General features: G+C 40.7%; 2 protein-coding genes across 3 annotated transcripts in view; both read right to left on the bottom strand.

Annotated features, from left to right (window-relative positions):
- The window catches only part of LOC311042602 (uncharacterized protein), a 32,607-nt gene extending 22,414 nt beyond the window's left edge, over positions 1-10,193 (bottom strand). The window contains exons 1-4 of one of the 2 annotated variants that reach the window (XM_084053423.1): positions 10,121-10,193; positions 9,851-9,983; positions 9,459-9,569; positions 755-994 (exon numbers count right to left, since the gene is read on the bottom strand). In XM_084053423.1, the coding sequence (XP_083909549.1) occupies positions 755-994; positions 9,459-9,569; positions 9,851-9,983 (484 nt within the window). In that variant the 5' untranslated portion in view covers positions 10,121-10,193. The remainder of the gene's footprint in view (positions 1-754; positions 995-9,458; positions 9,570-9,850; positions 9,984-10,120) is intronic. The other variant, XM_084053422.1, reaches the window with a different exon arrangement.
- A 7,511-nt stretch (positions 10,194-17,704) lies between these two features.
- LOC311041904 (uncharacterized protein) overlaps positions 17,705-19,919 on the bottom strand; it is a gene marked incomplete at its 5' end in the record, with an annotated part of 29,334 nt that continues 27,119 nt past the window's right edge. The window contains 2 exons of the mRNA XM_084052386.1: positions 17,705-18,854; positions 18,971-19,071. Of these exons, the coding sequence (XP_083908512.1) occupies positions 18,731-18,854; positions 18,971-19,071 (225 nt within the window). The 3' untranslated portion in view covers positions 17,705-18,730. The remainder of the gene's footprint in view (positions 18,855-18,970; positions 19,072-19,919) is intronic.

Genomic DNA, 19,919 nt, shown 5'->3' with positions numbered 1-19,919 from the left:
CCAGAAAAGAGACAGTAGGGTTTAAGTGGTTAAGACGGGGTGCCGTGATTTTCAGTGATCCCCCCCCCCCTAAAACATAATCATCAGGTATTGTGGTTATACTAGGAGGAAGATTTTTTTCAAAAAAGTGTAAATTGTTAAAATTATGTTTTTATGTGGACACGCCTCCAGTTCATTAAGTATACCTGGTTCTCACCTTAGCACCTCCTCCACCACCTTAGCACCACCCACCTGTCCTAGTCCCTCCTCCTCCTCATGCCCACACCTATTGTGTTATGATAATGAGGGGAAGGGTATGTTTTACTATGTCACTAAAGCACTGTTTTTCTATTGGCACGTTTGACCCTCAAGGTTTCAGCCTCCAGGTAGAAACTCAAAATAGTCAGAAGTCATAAAACACCATAAAAACACCACCAGGGGGCTAAATGAAGTTCTATCAACCTCATAGACACATGAAAAATAGAAAAAGTGCAAAACCATGGCACCACATCTTTAAAGTGGATGGGGAAATTTAATGCACTAATAAATCAATATCAATAAAACTGTACAACCAATCTCTTAGCAAGGTACAAGCACGGTATTCCCGGTGAAGCCGGTCATGTTGACATATAGCACGAAATTGGGAAAAATAAACTGTGGGAGGAGTAGCGAATAGAAAGAAAGTTTATCACGTGAAATAATAAAGTCGGTAGAGAACAATAGTCTGGTTGCCCATTCGGGCAACCACACTAATAATTATAATAATCTCTCTCACCTGCTGTCCCACACAGCACTCTCTCCAGGGTCATGTTGTCAAAGCTGGTCTTCCATTGGTCTCTCTCCAGGGTCATGTTGTCAAAGCTGGTCTTCCATTGGTCTCTCTCAAGGGTCATGTTGTCAAAGCTGGTCTTCCATTGGTCTCTCTCCAGGGTCATCTTGTCAAAGCTGGTCTTCCATTGATCTCTGTCCAGGGTCATGTTGTTGTTTGTCTGTAACTCCTTAATGGCTGAATTATCTGCAAAGGACCAAAATGTGACAATAGACAAAGACTCAGCTGTTAAGAAGCAATCAAGCATCTTTGTGGAAAAGGAGCTTTGAGAAGAAAAATGCTGGCAACATCATGAAGCCGACAGCTTCATGATGTTGCTTGCATATTCTCAGTGTAACTTGAGTTCAAACTTTTTCTTTTTACATTAAAGAAGCACTATGTAACGTTTTAACAACTATATAGCACATTATGTCCCATAAAATTATAAAGTTACGTGTTCAAGTAATGACAGTCATCCTTCCATAAATGTATAGTCCCTATTATGTCCCTGCTAGGGGCTTGACTGTATTACTATGTATAGGGGAGACAATGAGTTTCATCCTGGCATTTGCCAAGGTAGAACTGCCAGATAAGAATGTTATAAGAATGTTGCAGGTATTGAGTATTGATAGTGTTAGAGTGTTATAGGTTTGAAAAGTTTGAAAAGTTTGAAAGGTTTGAAAGGTTTAAAAGGTTCTAAAGGTTCTAAAGGTTCTAAAGGTTTGAAAGGTTCTAAAGGGTTGAAAGGTCTACGGTTCTAAAGGTTTGTCGGTGTTGAATAGTGTAAAATGTCGTTTTCTAGGGTAAAACTGTGGTTGCTAGGGTCTGATAGCTGGTTGCTGGGTTCTAATAGGTGGTTGCTAGGGTAAAATTGGTGGTTGCTAGGGTAAAATAGGTGGTTGCTAGGGTAAAACAGGTGGTTGCTAGGGTCTAATAAGCGGTTGCTAGAGTCCAATAGGGTTTGCTAAGGTCTAATATGCAGTCTATATGGTCTAATATGCGGTTACTATGGTAAAACAGGTGGTTGCTAGGGTAAAACGGTGGTTGCTAGGGTCTAATCGGTGGTTGCTAGGGTATGATAGGTGGTTGCTATGGTCTAATATGGTGTTGCTAGGGTCTAATAAGCAGTTGCTAGGCTCCACTGTAGCTAAATAGGATTTCCCCAATGAAATGAATGGGATTTTTTAGCAGTAAAAAGTGAAATATCTCTAAAAGTACAAATTATTTAAAAAAATTGAATGTTAGCCGACATGTCCTGAGTAGGCCGAACGTTGAAGAGTTGGAACGGAGTTTGTAGCTAAAAGTATGAAGGACTAGTTAGGGGCCAAAAAATGGGGGGAAGTATAGTATAGATAGAAATAGTGAAGATAACATTAGTGTGATCACTTTAGCGATCCCACAATAAATAGTGAAGATAACATTAGTGTGATCGCTTTAGCGATCCCACAACTAGAAAGTACTGTTCCTGAAGAAACAGTGTGGGATCGCTAAGAATGTTGCAGGTATTGAGTATTGATAGTGTTAGTAGTGTTATAGGTTTGAAAAGTTTGAAAGGTTTGAAAGGTTTGAAGGGTTTGAAGGGTTTGAAGGGTTTGAAGGGTTTGAAAAGTTTGAAAGGTTTGAAAGGTTTGAAAGGTTTGAAAGGTTTGAGAGGTTCTAAAGGTTTGAAAGGTTCTAAAGGTTTGAATGGTTTGAAAGGTTCTAAAGGTTTGAAAGGTTTGAAAGGTTTGTAAGGTTTGAAAGGTTCTAAAGGTTCTAAAGGTGTGAAAGGTGTGAAAGGTTTGAAAGTTGTTAAAGTATTAGTGTTAAAAGTTTTGATAGTGTTGGCAGTGTTGAATAGTGTAAAATGTAGTTTTTTTTTAGGGTAAAACAGTGATAGCTAGGGTCTAATAGGCGGTTGCTAGGGTCTAATAGACGGTTGCTAGGGTCTAATAGGTGGTTGCTAGGGTAAACAGGTGGTTGCTAGGGCCTAATAAGCGGTTGCTAGGGTCTAATATGCAGTTTATATGGTCTAATATGCGGTTGCTAGGGTGAAACTGGTGGTTGCTAGGGTAAAACGGTGGTTGCTAGGGTGTAATAGGTGGTTGCTAGGGTATAATAGGTGGTTGCTAGGCTCTAATATGGTGTTGTTAGGGTATAATAAGCAGTTGCTAGGCTCCACTGGCATGATGGTGAAGATCCTGAAGGCATACCGGATTCCTCCCAACCTACTCCGAGCAATAGAGTCCATGTACGCAGGAACAAGGGCCAAGGTGGTGACCCCAGACGGCAACAGCGAGGAGTTTGACATCCTGGCTGGGGTTATGCAAGGGGATACACTAGCCCCCTTTCTCTTCATTATAGTCCTCCATTATGCGCTCAGGAAAGCAATCAGTGGGCGAGAGCAGGAACTTGGCTTCACACTAACGCCAAGGAAGTCGAGGCGACACCCCGCAGTGGTCCTCACAGACCTTGACTATGCGGATGACATCAGTTTGCTCTCTGACAACGTGGAACAAGCACAAGAACTACTGAACAGGGTAGAGCTAGAGTGCGCCAAGGTCGGCCTCAGGCTAAATGCCAAGAAAACTGAGGTCCTCACCTACAACGTTCCACCAGAACATCAACCTCTGACTACAACAGGAGGCACTGTGCTGAAAGAAGTCGAGGACTTCAAATACCTGGGTGCATGGGTCAACTCAACTGAGCAAGATCTTAAAGTGAGGAAGGCACTTGCATGGAGGGCCCTGAATGGCATGACCAGTGTATGGAACTCCAATCTCCCCCGCCAAATCAAACTCAGCTTCTTCAACGCGACAGTAGAGTCCGTTCTTCTCTATGGCAGTGAATGCTGGACCCTGAAACCAGCCCTTGAGAAGTCCCTGGACGGGTGCTACACCAGGATGCTGCGTGCAGTGCTTAACATCAGCAAGAGTGCGCATGTTACCAACAGAATCCTGTATGAGGGAATACCAAGGGTGAGCGAGAAGATTGCTGTAAGGAGAATGAGACTAGCAGGACACTGCCAAAGGCACCGAGAGCTGCCAGCCAGCAAACTGGTGCTGTGGGAACCAACACATGGGCACCGGTCAAGAGGACGCCCCACACTAACATACGTGGACACGCTCAAGAAGGATGCAGGAGCCCATAGCACCAATGAGCTGGCCAGATGTATGGAGAAACGGGATGACTGGAAGCAACGATGGAGGGCTCGTCTGAGGACGACCTAGAGAGAGACTGTGGCTAAATGGCATTTCTCCATTGAAATTAATGGGATTGTTTTAGCAGTAAAAAGTGAAATATCTCTAAAAGTACAAATTATTTAAAAAAATTCAAATGGTAGCCAATATGTCCTAAGTAGGCTGAACGTTATAGAGTTGGAACGGAGTTTCTAGCTAAAAGTATGAATTTCCCCATTGAAATGAATGGGATTTTTTTAGAAGTCAAAAGTGAAATATCTCTAAAAGTACAAATTATTTCAAAAATTTGAATGTTAGCCGACATGTCCTGAGTAGGCCGAACGTTGAAGAGTTGGAACGGAGTTTGTAGCTAAAAGTATGAAGGACTAGTTAGGGGACAAAAAATGGGGGGAAGTATAGTATAGATAGAACTAGAATGTACTGTTCCTGAAGAAACAGTGTGGGATCGCAAAGAATGTTGCTGGTATTGAGTATTGATAGTGTTAGTAGTGTTAGGTTTGAAAGGTTTGAAAGGTTTGAAGGGTTTGAAGGGGTTGAAAGGCTCGAAAGGTTTAATGTTTGAAAGGTTCTAAAGGTTTGAATGGTTTGAAAGGTTCTAAAGGTTTGAAAGGTTTGAAAGGTTTGAAAGGTTTGTAAGGTTTGAAAGGTTCTAAAGGTTCTAAAGGTGTGAAAGGTTTGAAAGTTGTTAAAGTATTAGTGTTAAAAGTTTTGATAGTGTTGGCAGTGTTGAATAGTGTAAAATGTAGTTTTTTTTAGGGTAAAACAGTGATAGCTAGGGTCTAATAGGCGGTTGCTAGGGTCTAATAGACGGTTACTAGGGTCTAATAGGTGGTTGCTAGGGTAAACAGGTGGTTGCTAGGGCCTAATAAGCGGTTGCTAGGGTCTAATATGCAGTTTATATGGTCTAGTATGCTGTTGCTAGGGTGAAACTGGTGGTTGCTAGGGTAAAACGGTGGTTGCTAGGGTCTAATAGGCGGTTGCTAGGGTATAATAGGTGGTTGCTAGGCTCTAATATGGTGTTGTTAGGGTATAATGAGCAGTTGCTAGGCTCCACTGTGGCTAAATGGCATTTCTCCATTGAAATGAATGGGATTGTTTTAGCAGTAAAAAGTGAAATATCTCTAAAAGTACAAATTATTTCAAAAATTCAAATGGTAGCCAATATGTCCTAAGTAGGCTGAACGTTATAGAGTTGGAACGGAGTTTCTAGCTAAAAGTATGAATTTCCCCATTGAAATGAATGGGATTTTTTTAGCAGTAAAAAGTGAAATATCTCTAAAAGTACAAATTATTTCAAAAAATTGAATGTTAGCCGACATGTCCTGAGTAGGCCGAACGTTGAAGAGTTGGAACGGAGTTTGTAGCTAAAAGTATGAAGGACTAGTTAGGGGCCAAACAATGGGGGGAAGTATAGTATAGAAAGAGTGGCAATAACATTAGTGTGATCGCTTTAGCGATCCCACAAATAGTGAAGATAACATTAGTGTGATCGCTTTAGCGATCCCACAATAATAATGATAATAATTAGCGATGAACGGACCCTCGACGTTCTGTCCAAGATACAAGCCTTTAAGGCTACATAGCTTAAAGGACAACTTTGTTTTTTTACAACCAAGGTTTATGTTTTAGATTGTAATTAAAGTAAATAAAAGATGAATGTTAAAATGTAAAAATGTACTGCTTTCTATAGTTTTAGCAATTTTCGCCATCTTTTTTACAGTGGGCGGGGGCATTCTGTCCGGTGGCTAAATATGTATTTTTTTTTACACAATAACCCGGTGTTTTCTTTATTATTATTTACAGTAGCTCTTCTATCCCCCAATAACTCACATCTGGCCATCAAAGACCACAGGACCTTTTTTATTGTGTAAAAAAGGCATATTTAGCCACCGGACAGAATGCCCCCGCCCACTGTAAAAAATATCGCGAAAATTGCTAAAACTATAGAAAGCAGTAAATGAAAAAAAAAGAACACTCACCTTTTATTTACTTTAATTACAAGCTAAAATATAAACCTTGGTTGTAAAAAAACAAAGTTGTCCTTTAAGCAAATGAACCGAAACCTAAAAAAGGAAAATAATGAAAAAAACAGACAAAAAGTTTGAATAAAAAAAGGTTAGGAAAAAAAAAAAGTTTGAAAAAAAAAATGAAAAAATGTTGGGAAAAAAAAGGTTGGAAAAAAAAAGTTCGGGAAAAAAAAAATGGAAAAAAAAGTCCACCCATAAATTTTGGACTCTGTCTGGAGTTATAGCTGTTTAAAGGCCGGCCAATAGGAAGAAAGAGGGGGCGGAGCTTCAGAAATTACAGCTCGTCCCTATTGGTGGTCTTAGTCCACATACCAAATTTGGACTCGGTAACATGCTGCGAACCAAAGTTATAGCTGTTTAAAGGCCGGCCAATAGGAATTGTAGATCGGCTATTCTCACTTCCTGTTTGGCGTTGAAGTTTGACGCTTTGCCACGGTCACGCCCTTTTACGAAAACTCTAGCTTTTGATAACTTTTCATCGTTAACGTCTTTTGTGTACTCTGAGCGAATTTGAGGCGGATCCGATAATCCGCGTGGGAGGAGTTCGTTAAAGTACAACCTGTGAAAATGAAATACACAAAAATGCCACTATCAATTCAAAATGGCTGACTTCCTGTTTTGGTCATGGCTCCAAGAGACTTTTTCGTAAGTTGGGACATGATACAGGTGTGTACCGATTTTTATACATGTAGGTGAAACCGTATTGTCGGGCTTGAAGCACAAAGTTTTGTAGGGGGCGCTATTGAGCCATTAGGCCACGCACCACTTTGAGACAATTTAAATAACGTAATGTTTCGTCACTGGTAATGTGTGTGCAAAATTGCGTAACTTTTGGAGTACGTATTGCCCCTCAAAAAGAAGCGGAAGCGGAATAATAATCATTGCAGTTTCAATAGGGCTTCGCACTACTGTGCAGTGCTCGAGCCCTAAATATAGCTGCAAGCACCAATATGGGGGCAAAGCAATGCTATAAGCATTATGCAAAATGCAATATGCACAATAAGCCATATACAATAAGAAATATAGTATTTCTATATAATAGACTGAATAACTTGAGAGAAAGAAGACCATGCAATTAACAAATGGGCATTGGAAACAGCTAAGCAGAGTTCTGAGGGATTGTAGATTTTTTCTATTATTATCTTCTATAATATATATATATATATATATATATATATATATATATATATATATATATATATATATATATATATATATATATATATATATATATATATATATATATAATATTAAATACTTATCTCTTTATTATGCTGCATATAATGGCAGATTACAAACAAACTTGTCTTAAAAATTCAGTCATCAAGCAAACGTTTGCCAAATGTTGTACTTCATCTACATCTACACACAGCATAGCATAAAGTTTTGCCTTTTGTCATGCGCCATGCCCCTGTTTCACCTGAACATATGTCACAAAATTGAAAATAAATACTGTCAACTCCATTTCATGTTGTCTTTAAAAAGTACACATACATTAATTAATAAAGTCATGATTTCTGTGCTGCAATTTAAATTTAGGCCTGACAAGTCAGGGTTTGAACCAGGCACCTTCTGACTTATAGGTAGACACTCAACCTTCTGAGCTACTGAATTCTTAAAGCTTAAAGCTGTGGGAAGGTAGCCCATCCACAGATGTTCTTCTTTTTTTTCTAAATTGCCCTCTGCAATATTCATTGGCTCATGGAGGTTTAAATTCTTTTCACATACAAACTTCTCTTCAACTTGGATTTTAGATAATTGTCCATAGATTATGTGTAGAACGTTTCACACAAATTGCTAAATTTGTGGGTTTGTAGATATTGGTCCAAAGTCCATGTCTTGAGAGTTTCGTGCAGATTGCTCAAAAATCTCAGGAGAAGATAGATTTTAACTGTTTTTCATGAAATGGCGGAAGATCTAAGGGTCAGAGGTTATAGGTAAAAGTGACACGTCTGTTTAGTTGTTCATGAGGAAACGCGTATTGCCCTTACATGGCTGCCGGTCAAATGTTTGCTATGCCTGTACAAAGTTTGTATTTTTGCATATATATATATATATATATATATATATATATTATATACGAAACTCTGCAATATGGTAGAGGGCTAGGCCAAACGGCGAAGACCCGAAACTCACAACCATTGGCCAAAGGGAGTTGCTGTAAAATGCAAACTTTGAACAGGTACAACTCATGCCCTGTTTGACCCACACACAGACAAAGCTCGATTTTAGGCGCAAAGGGGTGGTATTAATCATTAAATTAATCAGAGTGTCTTCTCCCAGCTACGCTTCAACCTTGGCACACTGGCATTTAAATGACGGACTAGAAGAGATGAATAGTGTGCGACCATCAAGCTGAAGACACATGAAATGTGAATTTCACGACTGGGATGGTTTACCAGGCTACTGGGGAACTGAATGAGAGGGGTAAGGGAGGCTTGACAAGTGTGACTACCACTGAATCAGCAGGGGCGCACACCAGACTAGGCTTACATGCGCCACAATGTGTGTGTGCGCTCTCCTCTGTATGGATGTTTCTTTTGGACTTCGTGAGGCTCAGTAATGTCACATCAGTAATGTGACATAAAGACATAAAGAAAACCAGGAGACAATGGTTTCACAACATTCGTATATGAGAGGTATTTGAAGATGTTCTGTAATAAATAAGATACTACTCCCTTGCTGTCTTCCCCCTCACTACTCGTCTTGAAAATGGGCTGTTACCAATGCATAATATTGATAATCTTGCCCAGATCATTAATCTTTTTTTTAACCACAATGTGGAGTCCCACAGAAATGTAATATGAAGTCTGAAGGATTTTGATTGCAATCATTGTGCATAAATTGTGAATCCACATCTTAATCCAAATAATGTGCCGTCATAAGGAAATATCTGCTGGCAGTTAACTTGAGAGACTAACTAAAAAGCTGGTCTAAGCGCAAATGCTTCTCTCTGTGCGGAAGACAGTAGTGCACTCTGTTTGCTCCAGACCACACCTCATGTTAAGACCAGCACACACGCACACACACACATGCACGCGCGCGCGCGCGCGCACACACACACACACACACACACACACACACACACACACACACACACACACACACACACACACACACACACACACACACACACACACACACACACACACACACACACACACACACACACACACACACTCACACACACACTCACTCACTCACACACACGCTAAATAGGCACACTATAATTTGGTATTTAGACTATATGTGGGTGTAAAAATGTCAACTGTATCGTTTGGAAAATAGTAATAACAGTTAGACTGTGCCTAGCACCGCTTTACGCCAGGTAGAAGTTGGGCCCTATATCTAAACATGTACAGTATAATAAAGTACTTGTGAAGTGAACCCACAAACTATCACAAGTGAAGCATCATTTCATTATTGTAAGAGCATGAATATGAACTTAGACCAGATGATACTCACAGTACATGGATATACCAATGATTCCTGCTGCTAGTAGAACACACAGCACTGTGACACACACTGCACATGCTCTGAAGCTGCCTCTCTTAACGATGATAGCTCTCTGGACATCTGGAGGATAATAGTACAGTAGAGTTCAACGTAAGACTGTATATTAAGGTCAGGTCTATAATGCATTATGCTATTATAATGCATGATAATGCACTTATATGGCATTATAACACTTGCTGTAAATGTTTATAATCATGTATAACAACTTATAACAAGGTTTATGAAGTATTATAAGTGCTGGTCATAATACATTCTAAGCTCAGCGGACAGTTTATGTTCGCCCTGTACCGTTACACCCCTAGAAACTACTACTTTAACACTGTAAGTGTGTTACTGTGTACCTTGATCTCCTGTAGCCTCCTGTAAGCCTTGGTATCTGAGACTGTCTGTATCGCTGTCCTCTTCCTCTACCATCTCCTCCCTGACTCCTCCAAAGTACCTCACCCTCTTTGATCCGCCTGGCCTGCCAGACATCTAAAGGAACAACACAAAAATGTAACATGAAGTTAATTAGTACAAGTACACTTTAATAATGTTCACATATTATGCATCAAGTGATTACAATATGTTCTACTTTATTCATCATGAATATGTTACTAAATGTTACTCACGTTGTCTTGTCTTGTCAAACTGTCCTATTGTCTTCACTGAGCTCTGAGAGACTGAGCTGAGCTCTGTCTAGTCTGACTTTAACACTGTCCTACCCAAGTGGTTTCAGATATGCTTTTCTATGTGAACACACACACACACACACACACACACACACACACACACACACACACACACACACACACACACACACACACACACACACACACACACACACACACACACACACACACACACACACACACACACACACACACACACACACACACACACACACAATGCAGAATAGCCAATAAACTCTTTACCACATGATGTTCATGTGAATATGAGTCGTCAGATTCTGGTGAAAAGAGAACAAAACTACATCCTAGATGAAACCGAAATCATAAAACAACCTGATTTTGAAACAAGTTGTAAAGAGCCACAAAAATATGTATAATAGAGTGTAAGTAGCACTGAGATATAGTAGATAATAATGATAGCTAGCAATGCATGATGTGAATTGATGTACAAATAATGAGACCTTCTTCTAAAGACAGGAAACACAGGCAAGAGTATGTTCAAAACACAGCTCCTCACATCCTGTCTCCTATTATATGTGCTACAGTAAAAACAACAGTGCTGTTTGTATTGTTCAATCGATATTTAGTATTTTGTAAAAAATGACTTAATATCATTGTATTGTAACAGTACACGTACATGACTTAAAATATCATTCCATACAGTGTGGTGGTAACTGTGTGTCATTGTGTATCCAGTGATCTGCACAGGGAGTGGATAAGAATCAGAATCAGAGGCCCCGATCGCTGTCCTAGTGGTCCATGCACCTAGGCTCAATGTAGCCTGACAGCGCGTCACGGGTTTGAGTCCCGTTCCCGGCGACCTTTGCTTTGTGTCTCTCCCCGTCTCTCTCTCCCTCTTTCCTATCAATAAAGGCAGAAAAAAAAAAAAAAATCTTTAAAACAATTATAACAAAAAAGAGTTGGTGAAATTATTGTTTTGTGAGAGCTGTCAACATGTGCAGTTAAAGGAAGAGTTAGAATAGGGAAGAGAGAATAGAGAGGAAAGGAACACAGACCACAGAACATACTGTAACAGGTCAATAACATGAAGGCACAGACAAATGAAGTATAAAATACTTGAAGTTCAATCTACATACATTTAAATACTTTTGTACATAGATGGTACTACATGAGCCAGAAATGCTTCTCTGTATGTGGGTAACATATACAGCATAACGTTGTTGTCGGGCAGTATCTCCATATTTTAACTTTTTGTGTTTTTTCGTAAATTAACGCCCTGTTTGATCATACCACAGCGTCACACAAAAGCATCAAAAGTAGCAGATCTACAAGCTCGAAACGCAACGCAAAGCGACGTGTTTTGAGCTTGTAGGGCTTCAGGGCCTGAGACTGCCTCGCGGCCTGAGGGGCCGTGAGGCAGTCTCAGGGTCAGAATACATTATTAATGCATTAATACGATAGCACATCAATGTAAATGTATTAAGTTACGGTACCATGCATACTGTAGGTAATAGTTGAATGTGTTGTATGTATAGTATAGCCTATTCTCAAAGTTTTTCATTTATCAGCAGGGATGAAACCTATCCTTTAAATGGGAAATGTATTTTAGTGATGGTGAAGAAAGCTTACTTGGAAAGACACTTTCCGACGAACCACAATACAGACTTCTGCTGAGAAAACGAATAAAGGAAGTGGAACCTCAGATGTTTAACGTACATGAAACTGGAAGGGAACTAACAGACAAACCACAAAACATTCCAGAGCTATTAGGAAAGCAAGTACTGAGGAAAGCAAAGGGGTTTCGGTTCAGTTTCTGAAATTCAGGCTCTGTAACAGTGGGTCTCATTTGACCCAATTTCCTATAAGGCCCCCTAACCTTTTGGCCCTTGGGCCTGGGCCTGGCAGGCCTTCATTGATTGAATACTTTATTAACAGTGTGCAGATTTTACAGAGGTACGGTTTACAAAGATTGTTAAAAGGATAACACAAAAAGCCCTCAGGGCTTGTTTCCATTGTGGCCCTGTGTATTCAATTCAGGGATCCAGCTCTGCAAAACAGGTAACACAACTGAACCGATGACATTCTGCCAGGGTCATTCCTGTGTTAATTCACAATGCACCTCTCCCCTGATATGATTCATTGGGGTTCATATTCAGACCAGCAAACCTGAGCAGGAGTGGATGGATGTTTTGGTCTGGGTTTTCAAATTGCTCCTCATTTGAACAAAACGCCCCATATGGCATTGACCAGTCAATATTCAAGACATGTTTTCTCACCCCTGCTCTGCAACTGGTTGTTGATGGCACATGGTCACTACAGTAAGTCATATGTGTCAGGCACTCTGTCTTGATCTAACAGTTACAGATACTGTATACTGACTGTTGTTAAGAGCCTGTTCATATGGCTGGTTTAACAACTTTTTACCTTGCCAGTGTCACAACATTATGCCTTTGGCTGGCCTACAACCTACAATACTGTATCTCATTAATGACAATATGACAGGGGTGACAGGGGTCCGGGGCCCCTTAAGGGTCCTCACAGTTACTACAGGTGGGCCAAATGTTTGTGTGATACAGTAGGTACGTTTTTCTTACATTCCAATTCTGGGGGTCAGCTTGCAGATCGGCTATTTTCGGCGAAGGAATTTGGTGTAGAGGGAAAAAGGAGCAGACCAAGTACAGAACCAAAGGTCAGGTTTACTAAGTATTGAGGGTTTAAGAGGTTAAATGTCTGAAAATACATACATTAACACAGTGGCGTAACGAGCCGACAGTGGGCCCTGGGGTGGTCACCGCGGGCCCTGAACCCCCCCCCCCCCTGCACAGCCGTTAATTCCACCGATCAGACAATTATGGAAACGCCCAGGCAAAACCTATACATGATAAGAAACGCCTAATATGATAATCAAATTCAGATAGCTAGGCCTATTCATTGTGCTTGCATTACACATGGTCACAAATAAAATAGGTATTGGAACATTAGCCTACATTTAGGGAGATTTGGCCTTTATAGACAAAATTGTCGGTTCTCTGTTTCCTTAATTTTAGAAAATAAAAAAAAATGTATTGAGACATAACACAACACATAGAAAACCTAAAAAGTGCATTTCAGTCTATAAACAGCTGCATACTTTACAGTAGTTGCAAGGGCGAGATGAACGACGCAGCTGCCACGATTGTGAACAGACCAGCAGCAGCAGCTCAGCAGTGTTGCCAGATTCTGCGAGGTAAATAAGCCACCAGGTCTATGAAAAGAAGCGACTGGGCTACGGCAAATTGAAATTGGCCGATCTACAAGCTCATGACATCTTTTCAGATGGGGGGGTGTATTAATCTGGGGGTCCTTGCAATGAACATTTTAAAATTTTCACCAATTTTAAGTTTAAGAATCACTGGTTTAAACAACAGTAGGAAACAAGCCCAATAAGCAACTACACTTTAGAAACAAGCCCAAAAATATTTATGAGCAACAAAGAAGCCCAAAGTGGGGTCATGGGACATGGCAACACTGCAGCTCAGCGCAGCCGGCGAGCCCTCACCTCCTCTGACTTCATCCATGTTATAAGCCTACCCTCTCTACTAGAGCTGTTGGGGGGCTGTTTTTACCCACGGCACAGGTGGGCCCCAAATGACTCTGGGCCCCAACGCAACTGCGTTGTCTGAGTCACGGTAGTTACGGCCCTGCATTTACATGAATCCAACATATTAATAGAAAAGTGTAAACAAAGTGTGTAAACAAATAAACAAAAAAATAATAATAATAAAAAAAAACATTAATTTACAAATCACTGATGATAGTGCTGTCAAACAAGTCTGAATACGTCTATGACATCTATGAAAAAGTTTTAACTGCAACACAATATATGTATCTGCTTCATCTCTCTGTCAGCTAAGGGGTCCTTGACCTGAAAAACGTTGAAGCCCCCTGATCTATACAGTACAATATACCTAATACCATAGGTGAGTCAAATTAAATTGACATGTTATTGTATTGATGCATTAATAATTATCACATGGTGCCATGGACTGACACACACACACACACACACACACACACACACACACACACACACACACACACACACACACACACACACACACACACACACACACACACACACACACACACACACACCTCTCTGGCTTCACTCTATACACTATAGGCCTGTGTCTCCTACTGTTTCACAGATAAGGTGAGGTTCGGGATCCCAACCCCCATGTACAGTAGCTTCCCTTATTACATAGATATTCAACTGGCGGCTCCTCGCGGGCCACGTGCGGCCTGCGAGGAGCTTCCTTGTGGCCCCTGGCCATATTCCAAAAAATAAATAAATTCATAATTATTATTTATGTAAATATATGTTCGTTTTTATGTTATCAAAGTTAAAACAGTACAAATTATTTATCCTTCATTAGTTCTTGAAAGGCCATCTTTCATTGGAACTTAACTTAGAACCTTAAATAGAACCGAATTAGACCCGAAAAAAGGTTGATTTATATTGGTCAAATAGAACCGAATTAGACCCGAATTAGACCGAATTAGACCCGAATTAGACCCGAAAGAATTTGCGCGCGTGCTGTGTGGCCCCCAACTCCAAATCATTTTACAGTTGTGGCCCCCTGCCTAATCTAGTTGAATACCCCTGCCTTATTACCTCTGTCTGTTTCTATTATCCTATAAATTCTCACCAGTCAATAAAGGGGTGGCATGAGCTCGCTGGTCATAGCAGTGTTTAGACTGCTCAGCAGTTTTGGTCATCTTATCACATGCTAAAATATAAGCATTGGTCAGCTTTTAATGGAGGTCACGAACCCAACAACCACACAAACCACAATTTAGCTGTTCTTTCAAAAACCCAACATGTACCGGGAGACAAAGGGCGGATTCAGACTGGGTCCGGTTGCTTCGAACCGTTTCCGAGAACGATTGGCCTCTACCAGCTGGCCAGCATTCACATTGGCCAAGATTCTTGCGCACCCGAGACCATTTAAATTAACAGTAATGGTAAATATGTGCCTCATGGGGGCGCTGTTGACTATGGGGCTTTGGGATGATACAGAATGTAATTCACAGAAGAAAAGTGACTTGTCAGAGTGAACTAGACGCGTCGCAATTCAGGGCAATTGCAGAGTGTGGTTGCGCCGACGCGAGTCGCGGATCGCTGCCGTCGGGACTCGAGGAATACGCTGGGAGGAATACCATCAGAGGCTGCGCCAATTACATTGTCACATAACTCCTGAGATCACTTGCGTTTCATTTTGAGAGGATTGATCCCCCCAACATAAGGTTTTTGCATCAAACGGTTACAGTTTGAGCATTTGTGGCGCCCCCTATGGATCAAAGTGGAAATGCTTTTGGGAATTTGTTGAATAAACCACCCTTGACATGTGATTCAAATTTGGGATTGACTGGACGTTTCGTTCGTGATTTGTGGCCTTTTTTGTAAAACGGGCCCCTTCCGCTAACTTTGGAAGCCATTTACGGACGAACGGTATGGACTATCAAAATTCTGTTTCGGTCCAGATTATCGCATGGGTCCAGAGATCATGTGTACCGATTTTTGTGAAATGTGGACAAAATATATGGGAGGAGGAGCTAAAAGTGTGTTTTGAAGAAAATTCAAAATGGCGGAAAATCTATCCAGACGCAAATGGGCGTGGCCTATATGGAAAGTTGCGTAATGACCCAAGGAATCCAGGGAAAAGAAATTTTGATTTTACAACCTACGGTTCAAAAGTTATAGGCCAAAACGTAAAGGGGGCTGTTATAGTGCCACCATGAGGCCGATTGGTTTAATTATTTTTATAATAATTTCGGACAATATTATGAACCTTTCCTCCAAATCTAGTAACTCTAGCTCTTACGGTTTCTGAGAAAAAAAGTTTGACTGTGTTCCTGACGTTGTCTTCAGTTATAATAATAACAGAACAACAATACACAACCAAAGCAGTGTGTGCATTGGTCTTTAAAACCTCAAAATGTAACTCGCGTCTTTGTTATTATCAATATGATAGTCACGTCACTGATGCATCCTTGGTATTTTAGCAGTGACGTGGTATATTTATCCTTATATATACGTTCGCCACACATGTGTTTTTTGTTTATTGTTTTTCACCACTCGCGCTACTCAAACACTAGCGGGATTATTATTTCTTGTCAACATTCAAGTAGAACTATGAGAAGGTATAACCCAGCTAAAATAATGCGTCATTATAAAAATATATAAATGATATATGATTAGCAGTCCACTTCCTCCTGTTTGTACAGATGGATTCACATTGCAGCGTTCCGTACCCAAATACGCATGATCTGGATCCGAGACTACCTCCGGAGGTGGTTTCGGGTACGGTACGGTGATCCGTTTCGGGGAACGATACGCAACGTTCACACTACCACAACATCAGCCAAGTGGTCCAGGGTGCGCACCCGGGACCATAGTGTGAATCCGCCCTAAGATGCCTGCCGAACATAAGATACGATGGTGCTAACAATGTGGAACTATATGGTGTTATTGTAGGCTTGCGTGGTAACAGTCTTCCACGCCGACATCTCGCCACTCCGACTAGTGGCTTCCGCGTGCGGTTAGGGTTAGGGTGAGGGTTAGGTATAGGGTTCGTTAACGTCGGAAAGGCGACATGTCGGAAAGCCGCCATGTAACCGGCTTGCACGCACAGCTGCCACTCATTCCGTTGATTGTCCAACTGATCCAGTCATTACAGCCTTGGGTTACCGTTCTGACCTCAGCGTTAATGACATGCTCCCCCCGTCACACATCATTAGATTACTAGCCCTATAACCCCCCTCTACCCCCTGCATGCTCATATGAACATGTTCCTGATTTGTTGATAGATTGCACAGTATTATGTATGTCCAGTCAGTCCAAGTGCAGACGGCCAGGTCAATCTTTAAGTCTATTATGAGGTTATTTATTGTTGATTGAATGAACACAATAACTACTCCTCTATTGCATTTTTTGTTTACTAAAGAGCTGTACAGACAGGGAGACCCCTGTTACTGCAACAAACACTCTATAGCAATGATTACTATGGGGATATAGAGCTATTTAACACTTATTGTATTGAAAAATATCACTAACTTTAATTGTTGTCCATGTTGGTTTTGAGAGAGTCAGGACAGTGATGAGACAAGATACAGTAAATCCTTCAAACATTGATAGTCTTAGTCTGGACCTAAGCTCATGAGAATACATGAGCTATTTACGGGTTAAGGTTCATACCATATATGCTTTGATGCCTGACAGCGTGTCCCAACCTGAAAACGTGGTGGATTTGCTGCATGTCACTGCCTGACTCTCTCCCCTGTTTCCTGTCCCTCTCCACGTGCCAAATAAAGATGAAAAGTCCCAAAACTCAGACACAGACTTGAAGCTATGAAAAAACACACTGGAACAACACTATTGTTGAGTAAAGTTTTATTAAATTCTTCCACTGCTCAGTTTACAAGTTGATGAAATTCTTTCTTTTTTTAAACTCTGGTTACAATACGACACATTATTAATGATTCACTGTAACAATAAAGCTAGTCACATGTACTGTACTTACAATACAGCTGTGACATCAATAAAACAAATATATAAGAAGATCAAAAGGCTATAATGAAAGCTAAATACCATAACGGCAAAGCATATGCTGCAAAATAGAATACAATAAAGTAAAATGTAATTAGCCCTGGCGTCACAATTGGGAGCATGTAATTAAAGGCAAACATTTGTAAAATGTTCAAAAGTCTGTAAAAAAACCCTAAACAAAACAAGTCACAAATAACGAATATAGCCGATCTGCAAGCTCACAACACGTCGCCTTGCGAAGCATTTGTAGCAGCTTGTAGATCTATATTTGCTGTGAGACAGTGTCTTACGTTGAAGTACCAAACAGTTCATAAATGGTGAAATTGCATATCGTCTCTTTCGGCAGGAAACCTCACTTCCAAAATTGTTACTTTTCAGGAATCAAATAAAAAAAGAATAAAAGTAGCAGATCTACAAGCTTAAAACGCGTCACTTCGCGCTTCTTGTAGATCTGCTACTTTTGATAATTTTGTGTGACGCTGTAGAAGGATCAAGTAGGGCGTTCATTTACAAAAAAAACACAAAAGGCTAGAATATGAAGATAAGAGGTTTCTTCCCGACAGCAACAGTATGTTCTTTACATCTCACTCACTTTAGTACAGAAAGAACAATGAAGAGTCAATCTGAGAGTTAGAATAGTAGGTGGTTTGTATTAACCATTTAAGCCCTATATCCTTAGTTGACTGGAGTTTCTCAGGGCTCTATACCAGGCCCCCTCCTGTTTTCACTACACAGAATCTTCATTGCAAATATTATAGCCGAACCACAAGATCACAACATGTCATGTTGCTACGCGACCTGAGCTTGTAGATCGGTTATTTTTGAATCTTCACTCCAGAATAGGGATGACAGCGTTCATGGGGTTCATGTGATTACAACAGTTTGTTCATCTGTACAACAAAATGTTTGGGTTTTTGTCATTTTCACTACTAATTACTACTGTTTAACTTGACAAAGCAGAACGCTAAGCTGCAGTTTCATCAATGAAGTTAAGAGAAACATCACTTCTCACACATCCAGTTGCGAATAAGTGTACATTTCTGATCATACCATCCTCCACTACCGTCCCAGTTTACTGCACAGTTGTAGGCTTCATTGTTACGAGGCATTACCCTGCCCCAGTACCTGCAGAGTAAACAGCAAACAACATGAGATATTTTAATCACATGTACTCAGTCACTCACATACAAATACAGTGACTTTGATTGAATGACAATATAAAAATGTGTAAAATGTCTCACTGTGTTGTCAGTGGTGTTCCATCCACCCAGATCCATTTTCCTGCAGTCCTTTTCAGACCAATCCATGCTCCCTCCCTAGTGGTCAATCCTCTGATGAATTCCTGATCATTTGTGCATGATAGAAACAATTAATCTTCATTAATGTGTTCAGGTTTTCAGTATAACCAGAATAACATAACCTGCAACTATACTTATGTGTTATGGACACATAAGTTTAGTTGCACATAGGGCATGTGAACTGAAAGTATCTAAACCACAGGCACCAAAAACACCCCTCTCTCTCTCTCTCTCTCTCTCTCTCACGCACGCACGCACGCACGCACGCACGCACGCGCGCGTAACAGAGATTAGTGGGTTCCACTTGCTCCTTAATTAAGGGCATTTCTTATTGGTTAGTGGGCGGCACCTTATTGAGTAACACAGGTGTCCATGTTAGAGGGGTGCCAGTCTTGATTAGATTTGCCCAAGGTAAGATGTGTTCCTCAGCACACTATATTTTCAATAAGAGTTTATGTGATACTGTGATGTATACTGGTCATTCTAAACATGCTAAATTTACCTACATGAAGTAGTGATGCTTTGTATATGTTTTCAGTTAGTCATTTTGACATACCAAACAGTATATAGTTTACAAAAAACTCGCGCGTGCTAATACAAGGAAGTATGCTCTGTACTGTCAGACACGGAAAGTAAAGCAGTGTATGCTCTGACGTTGAATCGTGTGTGCGTGTCAGTCTTTTCAACACACAACATTTGGCGACAAGGATGGCTGGATTTAGCCTTCCCCCACCCGAAGTGTTTCTCACGGTGCCCGGGGAACCCACAGTGCCATGGACACATTGTCTGAAAGATTCTAATGCCAATATTGATGCGCTGGGATTCTCCAACGAGCAGCTTCCAGACAAACGAAAGACTGCTCTCCTCGTCCACTGTAAATGGTGCATTTATA

The sequence above is a fragment of the Gymnoscopelus microlampas genome (assembly GCF_963454915.1).
Source record: "Gymnoscopelus microlampas genome assembly, chromosome: 3".
Taxonomy (NCBI): domain Eukaryota; kingdom Metazoa; phylum Chordata; class Actinopteri; order Myctophiformes; family Myctophidae; genus Gymnoscopelus; species Gymnoscopelus microlampas.
The sequence above is the reverse complement of the archived record's forward strand: the minus strand, read 5'-3'. Positions and strand labels throughout refer to the sequence as shown.